General features: G+C 33.6%; 6 protein-coding genes across 6 annotated transcripts; 4 read left to right on the top strand and 2 right to left on the bottom strand.

Annotated features, from left to right (window-relative positions):
* Positions 1-222: 222 nt before the first annotated feature.
* Positions 223-3068, top strand: PPL_09093 (uncharacterized protein; the record flags this gene model as incomplete). The annotated part of the gene is made up of 7 exons (XM_020579891.1): positions 223-923; positions 996-1139; positions 1172-1703; positions 1783-2028; positions 2127-2184; positions 2430-2614; positions 2763-3068. The coding sequence occupies 7 exons, from the start codon at positions 223-225 to the stop codon at positions 3066-3068; spliced, it is 2172 nt and encodes a 723-aa protein (XP_020430566.1).
* A 279-nt stretch (positions 3069-3347) lies between these two features.
* On the bottom strand, positions 3348-5424 carry PPL_09092 (WD40 repeat domain-containing protein; the record flags this gene model as incomplete). Its single annotated transcript, XM_020579890.1, has 6 exons — positions 3348-3774; positions 3848-4072; positions 4157-4276; positions 4376-4736; positions 4823-5249; positions 5305-5424. 6 exons carry the CDS (start codon positions 5422-5424, stop codon positions 3348-3350), a joined length of 1680 nt encoding a protein of 559 aa, XP_020430565.1.
* A 340-nt stretch (positions 5425-5764) lies between these two features.
* Positions 5765-8703, top strand: PPL_09091 (uncharacterized protein; the record flags this gene model as incomplete). The annotated part of the gene is given in 10 exon segments (XM_020579889.1): positions 5765-5843; positions 5949-6275; positions 6295-6932; positions 7008-7175; positions 7263-7442; positions 7534-7649; positions 7720-7888; positions 8007-8047; positions 8510-8567; positions 8659-8703. The coding sequence occupies 10 exon segments, from the start codon at positions 5765-5767 to the stop codon at positions 8701-8703; spliced, it is 1821 nt and encodes a 606-aa protein (XP_020430564.1).
* A 1588-nt stretch (positions 8704-10291) lies between these two features.
* rckA (RGS domain-containing protein) lies at positions 10292-13063 on the top strand (the record flags this gene model as incomplete). The annotated part of the gene is made up of 4 exons (XM_020579888.1): positions 10292-12051; positions 12133-12469; positions 12579-12738; positions 12825-13063. The coding sequence occupies 4 exons, from the start codon at positions 10292-10294 to the stop codon at positions 13061-13063; spliced, it is 2496 nt and encodes an 831-aa protein (XP_020430563.1).
* A 634-nt stretch (positions 13064-13697) lies between these two features.
* On the top strand, positions 13698-17805 carry PPL_09089 (RNA polymerase II C-terminal domain phosphatase family protein; the record flags this gene model as incomplete). Its single annotated transcript, XM_020579887.1, has 6 exons — positions 13698-14508; positions 14555-14937; positions 14997-16536; positions 16626-16781; positions 16853-17053; positions 17138-17805. 6 exons carry the CDS (start codon positions 13698-13700, stop codon positions 17803-17805), a joined length of 3759 nt encoding a protein of 1252 aa, XP_020430562.1.
* A 373-nt stretch (positions 17806-18178) lies between these two features.
* On the bottom strand, positions 18179-20195 carry PPL_09088 (uncharacterized protein; the record flags this gene model as incomplete). Its single annotated transcript, XM_020579886.1, has 2 exons — positions 18179-18243; positions 18416-20195. The coding sequence occupies 2 exons, from the start codon at positions 20193-20195 to the stop codon at positions 18179-18181; spliced, it is 1845 nt and encodes a 614-aa protein (XP_020430561.1).
* Positions 20196-20971: the final 776 nt, after the last annotated feature.

Here is a 20971-nt window from a genome sequence, read left to right as displayed (position 1 = left end):
TGTTTATGATAAATTGTTTTATTTTAAAAGAAATCGAAATCTAAATTTAAAACAATCACTGTTATAAATATATTTATTATTTTTGTGTATAGTTTTAGTTCATAAAAAAAAACAACAAAAAAAAAAAAAAAAAAAAAGTAAGTGATCAAAAAAAAAAAAGTAAGTGATCAATCATAAATATCAGAGTAGAAAAGTTGAAAGAGTTTCAAAGTTAGTTATTAGATGTCAGACTCTCCCAATCGAAAACCAGTTGGATCTCCTGGGTTGGTGTCCTCGTTTGGATCGCCATCGTCAGCTTCTTCAACTTCATCGATGAATTCATCAACCTCCTTCAATCTGAATGGCAATGGTAGTAGCAACTCTCCACATCATCATCACCAAAAACAACCTAGTTATGGAGGTGGCAGTAGCGCCAACACTGTAAATACCAATAGTAGCAGCAATAATACAATTATAAAATCAGTTTCAGCATCCACTGGACTCAATAAATCATCGAGTGGAGTAAAGACAACAGGCAGTGGAACATCACCAGCATCTGTATCATCACCATCATTATCCACAACCTATGGCAATAATAACAATAACAACAGTTCAACTACTTCTACAACAACATCAACATCAACAACAACAACAACAGTAGTTGGATCATCATCATCATCTACCAATTTCTATTCTAAAAAGAATGTTGAATATATATTGCTGGCAGAGTTTGATATTGACATTGGAAGTAAAGTCAAATATCAATATCCATGTCCTACTGGTGAGGATGAGGCACTGCTTGCAGAGTTTATGCTTCCGGACGGTGCTCACAATCGTGATGCCGATTGGACTGTATTCTTCTTAAACCGACCCGATCCCGATGGAATTCTCTCAAAGAACAAGAAAGCAAAACCAAAGCCAAAAACACAAGGCAAAATTATATGGTAACTATTTATAAGTATAATTTGGTAGTTTACAACAAGTATTAACTAAATCATTAATAAATGAATATAAAGTACAATAGAAGCATTCATTTATAAATTCTCAGAGGAACAAGAGTCAAAGGGTTGGGTAATGTTAGATGCCGACAAATTAACTCTTCAAATCTATTCAGGTTCTATCAATGTAGTTGGAAAGAATAATGTTTTAGTTACAAAAATGTATGTGTGTTTATATTAGTTGTACAAATAAGTATTTATATTAACAATATTGTTGTTGTTGTTGTTGTTATCGAATCGAATCAAAGTGAAAAACATTCAGATCTTGAACACACTCAGTTGGAACCATTGTTTGATTGTGTGTTGACCGATAGTGGAACGGCACTGGGTGTAAGATTCTCAGAGGCCAGCGAAGAGGAGCAGTTCTTGCAACACGTCAATAGAATGATAAAAGAGATGGCGGAGGAGAAGATTTTGGCGGCGGCGGCAGCTAGCACCACGATCTCTGACAACAACAACAACAACAACAGTAATAATAACAACAATGGAGCTACCGACAGTTTGAATAGATCGACCAGTAGCTCTAGCAGTAGAAGCGATTCTAACACACTGGCGACAGCAGGAGGTTCTCCATCAACAACAACAACAACAACAACATCATCATCATCACAATTCCTCTATTGTCTCAACTATATGAACAATCAAAAAGATGAATCAGTAAGACGTGGTGCCATTGTAAAATCATTGGCAATCTGTACAACTCATCCATTCATTCATATTTACAAGGTATAGTTAATCAAATCAAATCAAATCTAGATATTCTTTACTAATATCGATGACTTTGATTGAATATAATATTATATAGCCATTTATGATATTAGGTATACAGAAATACTATAGTTCACCATCGCTAGAAGTAATCATTGAATTATATAACTCATTGAATAGTTTGGATATGTCGACCGTTCCATTCCTAAACGATGTACAAAAGCATATCTTGAGATCATCACCCGACAAGAACAAACAGAGTCACTCAACAAATATAACCTATCTTGGCAAGCCAATGCCTGTATATATACCTATAACATTATTCCCAGACGAAGTTGGTGATGTAAGTAAAGACAAAACACAACAGATATAATATTATATTTCCATTCTCAAGATAAAACTTACACAAATCATCTATGTTGTATTTTACTATATATATAGTATAAAGTAATTACATTGGTACAGAAATTTGGAAATGATGTAATGAAGATATTCAATGGTATATTGTCACAAAAGAGAATATTGTTTTTGGGATATGGATGCAGTGCCGGCGAAGTTTGTAATTATGTGCTGGCAGCGTGTTGTATGGTTTGTCCGCCATTGAAGGGAATCAGGGAGCGAATCTTCCCGTACACCAATCTGGTGTATCTCGACTTCCTCGAGGTGCCCGGCTACATCACCGGTGTCACCAATCCGATGTTCGAGGAGAAGACCGACTGGTGGGACATCCTCTGCAACATTCAGACCGGCAAGGTAGTGATGAATCCGTCGTTGGTCACCGAGATACCCGACAAGTTTGCGCAGTACGACAGCGACTTTATGGCGGAAGTCAACTACAACATATCGGCGCACTACGGCGAGGACAAGATCAAGAGTCTCTTCCAGGAGTACACCCAGCACATCGTGGATATGGCGCTCGACGAGGAGGAGTTTGCCGACGACCAGACGCGCGCTGCCGCGCTCGACGCGAACAAGCCGCGAACCGACCTCTGGACGCGCACCAAGACCTACAGCACCTATCTTCAGGACCGCGAGAACTCCAAGAAGAACAGCGCCATCAGAGATCACACCATACAGCAATCGATCAAGAAGCTACGCAAGCGTAAGCACGTCGCCGAGAAGGAGGTGCTAAAGATCTACGATAGTTTCCTCAACAGCATCAAGACGGAGCAACAGGTGACAGAGTTCCTAAGTTATCTGCCCAAGTCGCACGGTGGATTATTCCCTGTGGCGGTGGGTCTATTCCATCAATCGAAAGACGTGCGTAACGCAACATGTGAACTACTGAAGCGTTTAGATAAGATACAAACCGGTAGTGGATTCATCTCTGGACTCAACCCATTCCTTAAACAATGTTATGAAAGAAATTTGAAATATCAATAAAACTAAGACAACAACAACAACAATAATAATAATACTAAAATTTCGATTAATACTATACTACTACAATCACGCCAAATATAAAACAAACAAAAGTTAAACATCACCAACAAACAAAACATACACACATAAATATCAAAAAAGTAAATTATAATAGATTTAGAGTACAATAATAAATACACACAACCAATTAAACATTGATATATATTATTATTTACTTATGATTTAAATATGTACAATAAATCACCAATTTAGCTAAACATATAAAACATTTGGTATTGTTTATTTTGAAATCAAAGTTGCTTGTAATCTTCTCTTTGGTTTACCATTTGGTAGTAATGTTTCAGTTGAAGAAGAAGTAGTGGTAGTGGTGGTAGTTGTAGTGGTTGTTGAGTCATCTGTCTTTTGTTTCTTTTCAACTTGTTCATCATTATCGTTTGTGGTAGTGTTATTAGTTGAATCACTATCAATCTTTCTCTTTAGTGATTCTTGTTGTTGTTGTTGTTTCTGTTGTTGATGTAATTGTTGTTGGGTAATCTTTTCAAACAGAGTATTCTGGTAGGCATCTAAACGCAATTGTTTTGCTTCCTTCATAGACTCTGGCCAGTTTTCTTCCTCCAGAGGTATACCAAGTTCATTCGGTTGGAATGCTAGATACGAGCAGAATCCATCCTGTGAAGTAACCATTAAAATAGATCCGTCATGTGTCCTTGATATATACAAATCGTTAATAATTAATTGTAACAACTAAAAATGCTTATAAGCATTATAATGCTACTTACCAACACATATCTGTAATAGGTGCATAATGTATATCTGAAATGACTAGTATTGGTTGTAAAGATTGAGTGTCGTATAATATGATTGTCTCTGATGTTGCAATAGCAAATATCATCTTGTAGTTTATATCAGACAATTGTGATGTCTTATCTTTATCCAATCGATATATAATCGGATTGAATTTAACTGTTAGCGATGGTTTGTTTGATGGTAAATGTATTATAGGTCTGTTGTTTATAGTTAACATTTAAATGTTAGTTGTCAATTGTTTATCAAATAATAATAGTAATATTATTATTTTCAATACCTACTTGTTTGGTATACTTCTAGAGAATAAATATGATGTACTTCTAACCTTTTCATTTGGTGATGATTTAAATTGTCCTGTTGGTGTAATAAATAATGATCCATCTGGTGACCATGATGGTCTTCTAAAAAATCTATTAACAGCAGCAATCATCGTTAATTAGTTTGCTATATATAGTTTGTTTAAAGATAAGCAATTGCATTATCAAATGAGTTATACATACGAAGATACACATTCATCATAATACATTCTATGTTCATGATTTGATGTTTCTGTTGTTATTTCATTATTATTATTATCTATATTATTATTATTATTATTATTATTATTGTTATTTGATGTTTCAGTAGAGGTAGTGCCTTCAGTGAATACTCTCTTAGATAGTACATTTTTTAGTTGTACAAATTGTTTCTTTGATTGTTTCTTCTTTTTTGTTGTTGTTGTTGTTGTCTTTTCTGTATTATTATTCTCATAGAGACGACAACTACCATCTGCACTCTCTGTCAATAAGAATCTACCAAGAGGATCCCAACACACACCTTGTACATAATGTGTATGTTCTTCAATAGTTTGAATACAATTTCCTAAAAATAACAACAACAACAACAATAAAAATAACAAAAAAATATTAGTTACTATCTTTTTACAAAAGTTATTATAACAAACATACTTGTAATGGGATTCCAAATTTGAAAGGTATGATCTGTAGAGCAGGTTGTTAGATTCAGTCCGTTTGGTGACCATGAGAGGTCGTAGCTATCGGTGGGAACACGCAACACTGAGATGGCAGTCCATGTTTCTTTGTTATTACTACTGTCATTGTCACCATTCAAATCGATTGATGATTGTGTTGTTGTTGTTGTTGATGTCGATGTTGTTGATGTCTCTGGTGTCGAAGCAGTTGCTGCTGCTGCTGCTGTATTAATATGATTTGGACTTAATCTCCAAATGACAACAGTACCATCATCGCTACCCGATGCCAGCAGATTACCACCGGGTGAGAATCTTGCTACATTGACATGCTTTGAGTGTTTCGACAACGACGAAAGGAAACTGAATTCAACTCCACCTTTTTCATTCTTTTGATAACTCCAAATCTATAACTAGCTAGTTAGTTTCATTTTTTAAAACTCTAATAAATAGATTAGTTACTTTAATATCATTATCAGAACCAGTTGTACATAGTCGATTTGAACTTGAGTCGAAATCGAGTGAATATATTGGATCTTTGTCATGCCACAGAATCATAACAGTTTCACATGTAAATTTCATCTTTCTTTTCTCTTTCTTCTTATTCCAAATATTATTATTGTTATATTGTTATATTGTTATATTGTTATTATTATTATTATTGTTATTAACATGTAAGTTGATTATACCATCATAGATAAATCTAAAAAAATAAATTAATATGAATTAAAAGATGTTCCCGCTCTTTTTTAAAAATTTAAATTTTTCAAATCACACACACCAAACTTCATTCCTCTCTAATAGATAATTTAGAAACTAGATAAGATAATATATACAACAACAATAATATCCAATATTAAGAATTAGTTTGCAAAATAAAATAGAATTTGTTTGTTTGTTTGTTATAAAGTAAAGAAAAATAATGGATATGGATATAGATGAATCTATTCTATCTAGTTTTAAAGCTATTGGTATGATAGATCAAAATGACTTTTTAAAGAGTAAGTTTTTAGATTATGTTTTCGATTGGTCGGTTGTTGGATGGTAGATTTCTATTTACTTATTTTCGTTTGTCTGTTTGTTTATTCTTATTTTTAAATAATCAGTGCATAATATATCAAAAGAGACAGGTATAAGTGCAGCTGTTCTAGCTGTGGAATGGGATATCTATGCTAACGAGAAGAAGTTGAACGACCCACAGTCGTTTTGCGAGCACATTGGTAAATTTAGAACTGTCGTCAAAAAGAAAGCAACACAATTAAAGAAATCATCGGCATCTGCAGCCGCTGCGCAACCAGCTGCATCCAAATCATCAGCAAAATCAGCAACAGCAACAACAGCAACAACAAAATCAACAACAGCAGCAACAACAACAGTATCATCAACAACAAAACCAACAGCTGCTTCAGTTGTTTCACAAACAAAAACAACTAGCAATAACAAATAACAAAGATGATTTTGAATTTGATTTTGGTGATGATAATAATGATACAAGCAACAATAACAATGATGTCGACTTAAGTGATTTCGATTTGAAAGGTATACCTTCGCTTCTACCAGTAAAGAAGAGTGTTATCAACTTTAATTATGCAGCGAGAAAAGAGTCTTCAAAGATCGTATCAACTTATAATAAGGAGTTGGTGATTGACATGAGATCGATGGCACCGAGCATCAATCTCAGAGTGATCGATGACATCCAACAGTCACTCAATTCAATGAAATACATGTCCGATACAATCGTAAACAGAAGCAATCAGTTGGTATTGGATAGCACTCAATCACTTAAATCAATGGTGTTTGTTGATACTGATGGTAAGGAGTTGATTGATTCAAAGCCAACAGCAACAACAACAACAACAACCGCAACATCAACATCGTCAAATTCATTGGAAACAGTTCGAATCGCTGGTAGAGTATGGCCATGTGATAACGGTTTGCTCTCCAATCGATTCCAACTGCTTGGACACACTCAAAAGGGTATCGATTCCTTTAAATTCCAAAAAGAGACTGCTTTGTTCAGTGGACAACTGGTAACCGTTGAAGGAGAGAATATTCCAGGTTCAAATTTCGGTTGTTCTTCCGTTTACTATGTAAATATTAATGTATTCATTTTAACAAGTACAAATAATAATTAATTAACTTTCTATTTTTTTTTACTGTCATAGCCAAAACAATTGGATTTCTACAAGAGTGAATCGTTAGAAAACCAAGAGAAATCCGTTCATATTATGTTTGCCAGTGGACCATTCTCATTGCATCACTGTTTCGATTACACTCCATTGGATGACTTTTTAAAGTTGGTAGAAAAGAATCAAGCTAATCTTGTAATACTTGTAAGTATAATGGTACAGTCATTCCTCGATGATTTTCTATTTATTTAACAAACAATGTATTGGTTTTTTTTTCAAAAAAATTATCAGTTTGGACCATTTATTGATGAAGGACATGACATGGCTCAATTCCAGAACGATGAAAGTTTGCTTGATACTCTCTTTGCCAAACTCGGTGCACTAAGCGCCACCCAATTCATTGTGGTTCCATCGATTCACGATATCAATAGTGAATACATTTTCCCACAACCACCATTACCATCTTCAAGAGTATGTTTGTCTTTACTTTCTTTAAAGAAAAATAATCCAAATAATTTCATTAATCTCTTACATTTTTAATTTTAATATTTATTATTTTTAGAAATATAATAATGTCCAATTTGTATCGAATCCATCTACTTTGTTGGTTAATAATTCATTTACAATTGGTTTGAATAATACAGATATTGTTGGTGATATTCAAAGAAAAACATCAAGGTATTAATTGATTGAATTTAAACTTACTCTTTAAAATATAATTTAATATTAACTTTATTAATTTCTTTAGATTCAATTTAAATAACAAAGATATATGTAAAATGATTATTCAACAACAAAACTATTATCCATTGCATCCATCAGAGATACCAATTGAAATGGCCAATTGGAATTTGATGAAATTCCCTGGTTTCACACCAAATTTAATGTTATTTGGTTCTAAAACTCATTTTACAGAGGTAACTTGATTAGATTAATTAATTTTTATTCCAGTATACTTTACTTTAAATACTAATTTTCTTTTCTTTCATTATTTCTTTTCTTTTTATTTCTTTTTAAATTCATTATTTAAAATAGAATGTAAATGATGTATTGTGTATTAGTTCTGGTTCACTAGTGTATTCTGACCACCAAGGGTGTTTTGTTGATATATTCATTAGTTGTGAGAATCAAAATGATGATCAAAACAACAACGACAACAACAACAACAACAACACTAACACCTCGCTTTCAAAGAAAACAAAGACCATTACGACTAAAATTTAAACTGATATTGATGTTGGAAGAACACAACAATATAATATATATTAACATATCGCATACCATAGCACACCCAACCCAAAACCCATATCAAAACTGACAATGTTCAATCATCTCAATCATATCATTTTTAAAAGAGCATCCCAATTAATAATAATAATAATAAAATATTAATATATATATTTATTATTATATAACAATAATACCAACAAAATCAAAGAATGTATCCTATCTTACCATTTTGTAAAAGTTCCTTCCATTTTCATATTGTTGTGGTTTTAATATTAACATGATGTGTGTTTGTGTTTTCTTTTTATAAGAAGGTTTAATACCTTTAGTGATGAACAAAATGTCATAGAACAATCCTACAATAACAATGTGTTTCTGGAGATATAAACATAGAGTACTGTGTGTTTAAATTTTGTTTTGTATGAATGAAAAGAAATGAACTTTTTAATTCTTTTAATAGGCTCCAGATGAGTGTTTAATTATGATTTCTATCATTCTTTCTTAAATAGATGTATATAATTTGTTTATATTTTGAAATGCTATTGAACCTGCAAGTGCAATGTTAGGTTGGACCTCTTCTCATTTTAGTTTGGTAATATTTAATGAGGTAGATGTGGTATTGTTATTTGTGGTAATGATATTAAATCTTATGGGTACTTTACGATGTGTACCGTATCTATATCATAGTTTATTTATTCATCTGATCAACAACAACAACAAAAACAAATTCAACTTCTACCAACAAATTGTGTTGATTGTTAATGTTGATGTTGATGTTTCTTGTGTTGAGTTGTATCTAATCTTAATTTAAATTTTAGGTTACCATTTTTACCCACAATAACCTTAACTATTGTTCCATTCCTCATATTAATAATAATATGTTATTGATTGAGATATTGTCAACCTATATGTTGTTATATATTCTAATATATTCATAAACTTCAACTCCTTTTATTACATTACTTTCTTCAACAACTCAAATAAGCTCAACACACACTCATCATTAAAATAACACACAGACACACATATATATATAATAATTTCACACTAATTTTACTATTGAATTCATTAAAACAACACACTCGTGTTAGTGATGCACCGGTGTTTTTTATTTATAATAAAATCAATTGGTTGATGCTCCTCCTTTTCTTACTTAAGTTTAATGTGATTGTGTTTAAGCAAATTAATCAAACCAAATAATCATAATATTCATATCAGATAGAGAAAAAATAGATTTATTTTTTTGTTTTGTATAAATAAAATTTAATAAATATATTTTATTAATTAATAATAGTAATAAATATATTTAAAATTTAATAAATAAAATATTATCCTCTTAACTTACAGTAGTTGTTGTGTTGTACTCTATCTTTTTCTATATCTCTGTTACTATCTCAGCTCCAATTTGTTACTTTCAATTTTACTCTCACGAACTTACTTTACTCCATTCCACACACAATCTCACTCATATATAAATATACAAACATTGCAGAACAGTCAGCCACAAATAAAAATAATTGTTTTTAATCACACTAAAAATACACACACTCAGTTATCACATCACGATCACATCCAATTTGTTAGTTAGCTAGTTATTATTGCTGTTGTTGTTGTTTTTGTTCTTTAGTTATTTTGAATATTAACATACTATTGTTATATGCTTTTGGAATAATAAAAGTGATCTTTAAAACCAACAAATCTACTTACTTTCTCTTCTTACTAACTCATTTTTTGATTTGTTGTTTTTTGTTTGTATATTTATTTTTATTTAATTTATTTAATTTCATTTGTTTGTATTATTAAATATTAAATTAAATTTACGTACTTTCTTTTTATTCTCTCTTTTCTTGTCCATACTACTTTAAATTATGTTAACATATTGAATGTTCTATTATTAAAATCAAATTTAATTAATAAAAAACATTAAACAATCCAAATAAACATAAAAATAATAATAATATACTTTTATTTATTTCCAACTTTTAAATTTTAATTTCCAATATTTCCATAAAAAAAATAATAATAATATTATATTAATAATAAATATATATATATTTAAAACTTATTTATAAATTAAAAGTTATGATGAAAATATGTCTACTTCATACGCATTAAATGATGGAGTTGTACAACCAGTAAATAGAAATAGTGGATTCAATAATATTAATAATAATATTAATAATAACAATAATAATAATAACAATAATAATAATAATAATAATAACAATATTACAACAACAGTGGTGACAACACAGAAGAAAGCAAGAATATTTCAATGGATTGAATCATTTAAGCGATCAAAAGATAAATCAGGTTCGAACAATACAAGCCAAACCAATCTTTTACAAGGAGGTTCGAGCAACAGTAATCTGATGAATCTCTTAAATATTGGTCCCTTAAATATACAGGAAGATGAAGAGATCAATTCGAATTCCTCTCTCTCATACACCTCAGAGACATCTTCTTCAGGCTCACCTTCACCACCAACATCACCACCAACTCTCACCTCAATATCGCCACTCAGCAACTCTGCACAATATCAAATTGGAAACTACTATCAACAAAACAACAATAATAAAGCTGGTGGTAGTTCCAATCCAAATTCGAACCCCTCCTCCAAAGATGGAGCAACAACTCCACTAAGTTTGGCAGCTACAAATTTCTCATTGGAACAGCCACCCATTCCATTCCCCCTATATAATAATAACAACAACAATAATAATAATAGTAACAATAGTAGTACAACAAATTCTCCACAACATCAAAATAATAATATTAAACCAACACAATCTCCACAACCACAACAACCACCTCCTATTGTAAAGTCAACATCATTTTCAATTCCTACCAATAATAATAATGTATCTCCAAATACAAAATTACAACAATCACAACAACAAATTTCAATACCTCCATCAATACAACAACAACAACAACAAATGGCTTCGGCACCGGACAGAGACATAGTTCCGTTGCATCGCGAAACCAAGGCAACAAAAGAAAACTTTTATAAAACCATTGAAGATCCGAAACAGTTTTCCAAGTTCAAGAGCTACATGGAGAACTACCAGAGTATGGAGAATCTGAATTTCTACTTGGAGATCGAGCGGTACAAAAAGATTGCAAAGGAAGACGAACGTAGATATACAGCCAACGACATATGGCGCCGTTTCTTTGTCGAGGATGGATCTTCGCAGCTGAATTTGGAGTCTTGTCTCAAGAAACGAGTAGAGGAAGCCATGAAAGGAGAGCCACGCATTGATCTCTTTGATGAAGTAGAGAACCAGGTTCTCGAAGACATGGTGTGTGATGCATTCCTCCACTTCCTAACATCGCCATTCAACCAAGAGTGGAGAGTACAACCAACAGCAAATAAAATATCGACTTCTTCATCGACGAACAATCTTTCAGAACAACAACAGCAGCAGCAGCAACAACAACAACAACAACAACAACAACAACAGTTACAACAACAATTACAACAATCACCACAATCATCTGCATTATTGTTGCCAACTTCACCGGTGTGTCACTCACAACCTATTTCAGTTCCATCACCAACCAATAACAATAATAATAATAACAATAACAATAACAATAATAACAACAACAATAATAATAATAATAACTATAATATAATTAATTCACCAACATCACCTATTCAATTATCTATTTCGATATGTGCATCTGACAATCCAGAGATTTGTCAAATCACAAGGATCGACGCATCAGACATTGAGTATATACTTGATGAGGTGATGAAGAACAACATATCGATACACAATGAAATCAACTACCAAGATGTAATGGTTAGTCACTGGTTGGCATCAGGTGCATCTGGTAGAGTATATTTGTAAGTAGTAAAGCCAACTAAAAATATTTATAATATACTTACTTAAATAACCATTTCATATTGTTAATTAATTATGAACAGAGGATTTTGGAAAGGAAAAGAAGTAGCAGTGAAAATATTTGGACATGAATTCAATGTGTATTTCGATGTTGCCGAGTATCGAAGAGAGGTTGCGCTGATGACCATTCTGAAACATGAGTGTTTGGTGCAGTGCTTTGGCTCTGGATCGTATGGTTCCAGCTATTTCCATCTCACTGAATACTGTCCGAAGGGTAGTCTCACAGACTATCTAAAGAACCCATTGAACGTCTTGGACATTAACGCAAAGATTACATTTGCACTTGACATTGCCTATGGAATGAGATATCTTCATTCAATGTCGATCATACACAGAGATTTAAAGAGTATGAATATTTTAGTAAGTATCAATCAATCAATCAATCAATCAATCAATCAATCGCAACCAATCATTCATTCACATTTATATATATAGTATATATGTTATACTTACACAAAATTATCAATAGATTACCGATAATAATAAGATAAAGATTATAGATTTTGGATCATCCAGAATCACCAATAAATATATGACGAGTCACGTTGGAACTCAAGCATGGATGGCACCTGAAATCTTTACTTCCAAACATTATACTGATAAAGTTGATGTTTATTCATATGGTGTTAGTAAGTTGAATTGTAAATAATATAGTATTAATATTTGATTATTAATATAAATGTTTCTGTTTTATTATTATTATTATTATTATTAGTTTTATGGGAGATATTTACAAGAAGAGCACCATATGAAGAGAATGTACCATTTAATGTTCCAGTTTTGGTTGCAAAGGGAGAGAGACCCGATTTGCCAACCAAAGAGTTCCCACCACAGATTGCCAATCTCATCAAGAAATGTTGGTCACACAAACCAGCACACAGACCATCCTTCATCAAAATCTGTTCCTACTTGGAAGACATTTCAAATCAATCAAATAATAAAAAGAAACTATAATAAATAAATAACATTTTAACTAAAAACTATAATAAATAAAAATAAAAAACAAAAATATCAATCAAACAATAACTAAAAAATATTTTAGATATTTTTGTTTTTTTTTTTGGAACAAGTAATTTTATATAAAAATAAAAAACTTTATTCATTTATATCTAACATTTTTCAGATTTCTTATATAAAAAAAAAACTATAAATTTATATTATAATAATATATTTTGAAGATTAAGCGACTTCATTACTTTGGCAAGATTTTTTTTTTTTTTTTTTTTTAAACCAAAAAAAACTGTTTTGCAAACACGGAAAAAAAATAAAATAAACTTTGACGAGTGGCAATAAAACGACAAAAAAATAAATTATAATTAGTTTGGTCAGTTGGTTCCATCGCCAATAAAATTACTAATTACACAAAACATATAAATAAATTAAATAGAAAAAAAAAGATAACAAAAATAATATCAATAACAAATATAAATAGGAACCAAATAAAGAAATAAAATTTTTTGCAATTTATTTTTTTATAAACAATCCCAATAATAATAATAATAATAACAACAACGAATAACCACACTTAATATATATATATATATTTATAGAAACAACAAATAGTTTGAAACATTCTAAGAACATAACAATGAGTTCTAGTTCTGTTGAACAACAACAGAATGATGATGATAATGTCAATAGAGAAAACGAAAATAGAGAAATGTCAATTCTGACGAGTGGTGATGATGTTGATATTCAACAAAAACAACAACAGCAATCTTGTTCGGAATCAATTGAGAATGGTACTGCTATGCAATTGGATGACAATGAGAAGAATGATGGCAATGGAAAAGATCAAGATCAGGATATTGTTGAAGATGAAGATGTCGAAGATGGTGAGATTGACGATGGAGGTATTCTCGAGCTTGGTGGCGAACCACTTCTCAAGTTGGAAAAGATTGAAGATCAATATATAGATACTACGACGCCTGTCATTTTGGCATCGTCATCATCGACACTGCTACATGATCATCATCATCATCATCACGAGGGAATAATCGATCATCACATGATGGACGATCACGTTCATGATCATGATCATGACTATCATCATCATCACGATGTCGACGTTGATGTCGATGAGTTGTACGCTATGAATGGAGTGGTGGCTGTGGTTGTTCCACCGATTTTGGCATCGGACGACGACGAGGACAACCTGCCAAACTACCACCAGCACCCGGTAGTTGCACCGGAACAGATTATGTATGGAGGTGCCAGTTCATCGATGATTGTCGATCCTCATGCTTCGACGACACCCTACACATCGGTGGTGGGCGGTCGACTCTACGTACCGTACGCCAACGACGCCAAGAAGTTGGAGGACAAGGAAGACGACTTCCTTGCATCGCTACGCGACTATGAGAAACTCAAAGAGAAGCGAGGACGTGACCGAAGTTGGAGTAGGTCTCGTTCGCGGTCGGTCAACAGACGTTCCTACAAACGAAGACACAGCAGCAGTCATCACTCAAGAAGCAGAAGCAGAAGTAGAAGTAGAAGTCGTAGCAGCAGAAGTAGAAGTAGGAGCTATAGAAGATCCTCTTACGATAGTCAAAGTCGAAGTAGAAGCCGTAGTAGAAGTCACAGAAGAAGTTATAGAAGAAGATCGAGCAGGCATTCATCGAGATCGCGAAGTCGCAGTTGGAGTCGGTCCAGTCGTAGTCAGAGTGGTTCGCGAACAAGATCGTCCACACATCACAAGAGCAGGAGAAGTGACCGATCTCGACGTTCCAACAGAGACAGAAGTCTATCGAGAAGTTGGAGTAGATCAAGATCGCGATCGAGTAGCTACAACGATAGAAGCAGTAGGAGCAGATCAGGATCAAGATCAAGTAAAAGAAAAACAACAAGAGATTCAGGTGATAAAAACAACAACAACAATGCTAAAAAGAATAACAATAAGAGTAGTACAAGTAGCAGTCCAGATAAATCTGTTGTAACATCAACGACAACAATAAAAAGTAATGAAGTATCAAGTACAAAAGAGACTGCGACAACTTCATCAACACCACCTCCTCCACCTCCAACCATCATTTCAACAACGACAACACCATCACCAATAATCGCAACTCCAATACCACCCCCTCCACCTGCAACAATCATTTCCACACCAATTTCAATTGCTTCAACGACAATAGCAATGCCAACAGTAACAACAGCATCAGCAGCAACAGTTTTTACGATGGCACCACAACAACAACAACAACAACAACTACAACAAACACCTAAGATTCAATTTGGATTCAACGCGAAACCAAATATTAATAATAATAACAACAACAATCCCAATATGTCCAATGGTTTTGGCAACCATCATGGACATTTTAATAATGGTGGCGGTGCTTACAATCAATATCCACCACCACCACCACAACTTTCACCTATGAACAACGGTGGTTATAATCATCATAATCACCATGGTGCACCACCACCACCTCCACATCACAATCATCACCATCATCCAAGAAACGATCATTATTCAAGACATCATGATTACGGATATGGTATGAACGGTTACAACAATCACTATCCACCACATCACAATAGAGGTGGACATCATCATAATCACTACGACCACCGTGGTCCACCACCTCCACATCACTACGACCATCGCGGTCCACCACCACCTCAACTTCCACCACATCCACATCACAATCACTACGATCATCGCGGTCCACCACCACCTCTACATCCACATCATCAACCAACACCACAACCACAAATTCCACAACAACCACTCATTGATAAAGCATTACAACAGCAATCACCTCATTATCAACCACCTCCAACTCTTAATTCATCATCATCTTCAACACCAACTTTAAATAACAATAACAACAATAACAATAATAACAACAGTAATAACAATATAAACAATTATAGTATAACAGGTGAAAACTCTGCAAATACAACACCTTCCAATACACAATCAGCTTCACCTCAACCATCATTGTCACCTGTCATACCATCAGTTACAACAACAACAACATCAACAACACCAATATTAACACCTTTATCGAATAACAATACACCTGAACAAACATCATCACCAAATACACCAATATCTACTACTTCAACAGTAACACCAACATTAACATCAACAACGACAACAACCACAACCACTACAGCTACATCTAAAACTACAGACACCAACAATGATAGCAATATTATCGATAATGATAATAATCATGTAAATAACAAGTCAAATGAAAATCAACAACAATCAAGCATAACACCAACAACAACAACACCAATACCAATACCAATAGCATCACAATATGTGGTACCTCCTGTTACCAATACTGCAGTCACCACCTATTCAACATCGGAATGGGTCGGAAAAGAGATAGAAATTGGAGAGTTGGTAAAGAATGAATATAAAATGAATTTAATTATAGATATCGATCATATCTTAATACATTCACTTAAAGGTAAATATTATGTTTATAATCTTTTTTGAATCCCTATAATCATCTGCTAATACCATTTTTGTAAATTTAAACTAATCAAACTACAACAGAAGATATGGTTGATCAAAAAGAAAAGAGTGATACCATTCAGTGTATCATTGATAATTGTACCCACTACGTTAAGATTAGACCATATACCATTACATTCCTTAAGACCCTCTATCCTCTATTCAACATTACTCTATTTTCACTCAATCATAAATCTTGTAAGTTATAATTTTGTTACTCTCATTATTACCAACAACTTTGAATAACTAATCTTAAATCATTAATATAGATGTCAATAAGATGGTTGAAATAATAGATCCAAGTAAAACATTGTTTAAAAACATTATAACTATTGAATCGTTTGGAGACAACATTCCAAAGCAACAAACGAATCGACCCTACTCACTATTCACACCTTCCAACTTTTCAAGTATCTTTAAAATCGACTCATCTGAATCGATCGTTGTTATAGATGATCGAGAAGATATCTGTATGTATATACACACATTATATATATAAATATAGAAATGACAATTTACTAATTACTTTTATTTTCTAATATAATAAATAATAGGGAGACAATTTAGAGATAATTTGATTATGGTTGAAAGATTTATACATTTCAGTAAGGACGTTGAACATTCGAAAATTACAACCTACCACTATCCATTCTCGATTCAGGATCTTTCGAAACAATATCACTTCCCCAAGTTGGAACCATCGATTCCCTACTTGGAGATATTCTCGCGACTCTTGAAGATCATTCAATGCGAATACATGTCGAGAGTACAAGAGACACAACAGATCAACAACAACAACAACAACAACAGCAGCAGTGGAAAGCAACAACTAATGGCAGGCGCTCAAACTATCGACGATAATCTCAGTCAATCGAGAACCATCATGAAAGAGATCAGACAGAGTGTTCTGATGGATTGCAATATCGTTTTCAGTGGTATCTTCCCAAAGCAGATCGACTCTGCCAAGTTGGTTACGACGCGAATCGTGCAACTCACAGAGTCGTTCGGTGCCAAAGTCCAAATGGATATCACTGATAACACCACTCATCTCATCTACATCAAAGAGGGTACCTCCAAAGTATTGCAAGCGATGAAGTGTGGCATCAAAGTGGTTCATTTCGCATGGCTAAGAGACTCAATCTATCATTGGGAGAAAATGGATGAATCAAACTATCAAGCGCGTTCCACTGTCATTCCACAACTAACACCAACAAAGAAATAGAAATAAACTTTCATTTCCTCAACTTACTTTTTTTTATTAAAAACAAATGACAGATATCACCTATTTTAGTTATTAAAATTATTGGTTGGTCTAACATTTATTTATTTATTTATAGAGGAAATATGGTGAGAATGGCACTAACAGCGGTAGATTCTAATCGTGTATATATTTATGTTTTTTTTATGATAAAAGGGGTGACAATAAGATGACCTGTTGTTTTTATTGAAAATATTTTTGGAAATAATTAATTGTTAGATAATGTCGCAATATAAAGATAAAGTAGATCCTCTGTCATCTCGGAACAAGTTTCTGGATCAAAGTGAGCAGGAATATGCTTTTCGGAGAGGATGTAAGTGTAGGTGTAGAAGTAGTATCATTCGAGATGATTAATTCTAGTAGAGAAAGAACACATAACGGCATTGAAGCAAAGTTGAGGTGCTTTTATTCAAAATAAATTAAAGTAAAGTGTTTAAAAAATTATTATAGTTATCATTCGAATTAGGAAACATTAAATATAAAAACAATCAATATCTCAGTGAATTGAAAATTAAAGAAATAAATATTATTGAATTCAAAGAAAATTTTATTTAAATTTATTATGCTGAAATACCAGCCAAAATATTAATTCCAGCTTGGGCTTCCAAGCTTAGGCTTTCAAATTGAGACTCCCAGCCTGAGACATCTGCATTTTCTTGGTCATAATCGATTCTGAGATCTCCAGTTGATTGAATAAAGTCATGAATTGGATCGGTTTCAACTGAATCGTTGTTGATCGAATTAATGACTGCGATCAATGGTGCCTTGAGGTAATGACCCATAGATCTACCAAAGAGCGAAGCACCAATTGTCAATGTTGTGGATCCGGAGCTGTACGATGTAGTGCTGTACATCTTGCAGATACCAGTGATATTATCGTCTTGAACCTCGCTAAAGGTGAGTGCATACGATCCCCATCTTCTGATTTTGTCTCTGGTGAGGAGCATGTAGGTATTGATATCTCTGGCGAGTGTGTATAGCGATGGAATCAATTTTCTTACAAGTTTGGCAGAGTCACCAAATAGGATTCTTGGAACGAGTGCGTCAAATGCTTCCAACACATCGTTTGGACCGTCTGTTCTTACGGCGCGATGCTTGGTGATTTCAAAGAGGAATTCACCCATAACAGTGTAGACACGTTTGGCAGCCAAACCATCGTCATATCGCGCGACATAGAGTGGCTCCTCTGGACAATAGAGGAGTCCGATTTCAAAGGAATCCAAAAAGCTTGGATTGAGGAGACCGTATGCCAAGACACCGACGTGGCAAGCATTCATCATACCACCTGCCAACTTGACAAAGTTTGCATCGGCTTTGAATTTATCAAACTCTGGTTCCTGAAGATTCTTATTGATATAGTTGGCAGTTGCTTGACTATCTACAGTGGTTGGCAAAATGTTAGGAATGGCTGGATTCTCCAAGGCAACTTTGAAGATGAGATTGGAAAGCTTTTCCGCTACGGATTCGTTGGTTCCACCGAAAGCAGTCTTGAGATTGGCGATCAATGGAAGCAGTGGATGTGTTGTATTCTTTTGGATTCTCTTGAGAATCTTGAGAGCGGTGGCAGAGATGATGCTTCTGACGAGCGGTGTGTTGATGAGATTTCCAGTGGCGTAGAATGCCAACGTTGTGTAGATGTAGGTAGTCAAGACATCGTTGGACAAGATAAGATTTGGTTGTAAAAGATCGAGTTTGGTCTTTAACTCTGCGAATCTGTACGTGTCAAACTCGTTGTCGTTGTCGATGTTGGCGAGTTGGAAAGTGACGGCAGCGGTGACCCATTCAGTGACCTTTGGTGCAGCCAACATGTATGGTCTGACCTTGCCGTTGAATGTGGCGTAGTGGTAGATGTATGGAATGAACGCTGGAACCAACTCCTTCAACGCAATAAAGTACAACATCATATTGATACGGGTGAACCACGAGCTACCACCAATATGATTGAGCTCCAACTCTACTCTGCCACCTCTGATCGATGACTTGTAGCTACCGGCTTCTTCGAGATTGTAGAGAGTTTGGAGAAGCAAACAGCGGGAGTAGTTACGGAAGAAGGTGGAAACCTTGGTGTCCTGTACCATCTCGAGCAGCTCTGCATTGAGTGTTGGTCTGGTCAATCCTAGAGCTGCCAAACCGAGGTCACTCTGGAAGTAGTTGCAAATGTCAATGAAATACTGTTCAGACTTTTGCTTGACAAAGTCAGTCTTAGTGGTCGGATTGAAAGTGGTCAACGCGAGGAATCCTGGAACTGTCAGAGTGGCTAGATCAGTTTTTGCGATATTTGGAAATTGTGCTAAAATTTTTGCATCTCTCCATGCGATAAAGGAAGAAAGGAATTGACCTGCAATCTTGGACATTGTTTCTTTGCTAAGGATATATTATATATATATATATTGTTATACAGATACAAAACAGTCTTATTTAGAAAACAAACTTAAATAAGAAATGATTAATGTTATTATGTTTTGTTTTTGTGTTTCATTTTTATCGAATCTGTTGCTTGTTTTGTTTGTTGGACTGAACAATAAAATTAGTGATAAAATAAATCATCAGGATGTTCCAAAACTTTGAATCGATTGATTTTCAAAAAAACTTGTTTTTTTTTTGCAAATCAGATGCATCTTTTTCGATCAAAATGAAGAAATACGTTTGTGAGAAATTGTTCACCCTCAAATTTCAATCAAAATGAATAATTTGTTCAATCAAATTACAAAATGTCAAACCTTAGAAGGTACCTTCGAAAAAAATCTGACAAAAACAGCGAACAAAATGAATTCAAAGTAATCTTGTAACATTGCATTGCACACAGTGGTCTTTATTTGATTCCAAACGAGTTCTGTTCCTTGGAACAATCAAGTTTTACAAATCAGTTCGCATTATATTATAAATATTTGAATTAGTGTTTTTAGATACTATATATTTATAGTTAAAAGAGAATACATATTTATTTCCAAAGGTCCATTAATTATACTGTGTGGCTACCATTTCCATTTTGATCGTAATATAGATTCATTCCCCAAGCATTTATCGCTCGAACCAATAACTCAATAAACTTCATGAATACTGTAGTATTTATTCTGACATGATATCCTGTAGAAAGAAAATAAAAATTCTAAAAGATTTTAAAAATATT

This window comes from Heterostelium album (genome assembly GCF_000004825.1).
Source record: "Heterostelium album PN500 unplaced genomic scaffold PPL_scaffold9, whole genome shotgun sequence".
Lineage (NCBI taxonomy): Eukaryota > Evosea > Eumycetozoa > Acytosteliales > Acytosteliaceae > Heterostelium > Heterostelium album.
This window is presented reverse-complemented; position numbering and strand designations above follow the sequence as displayed.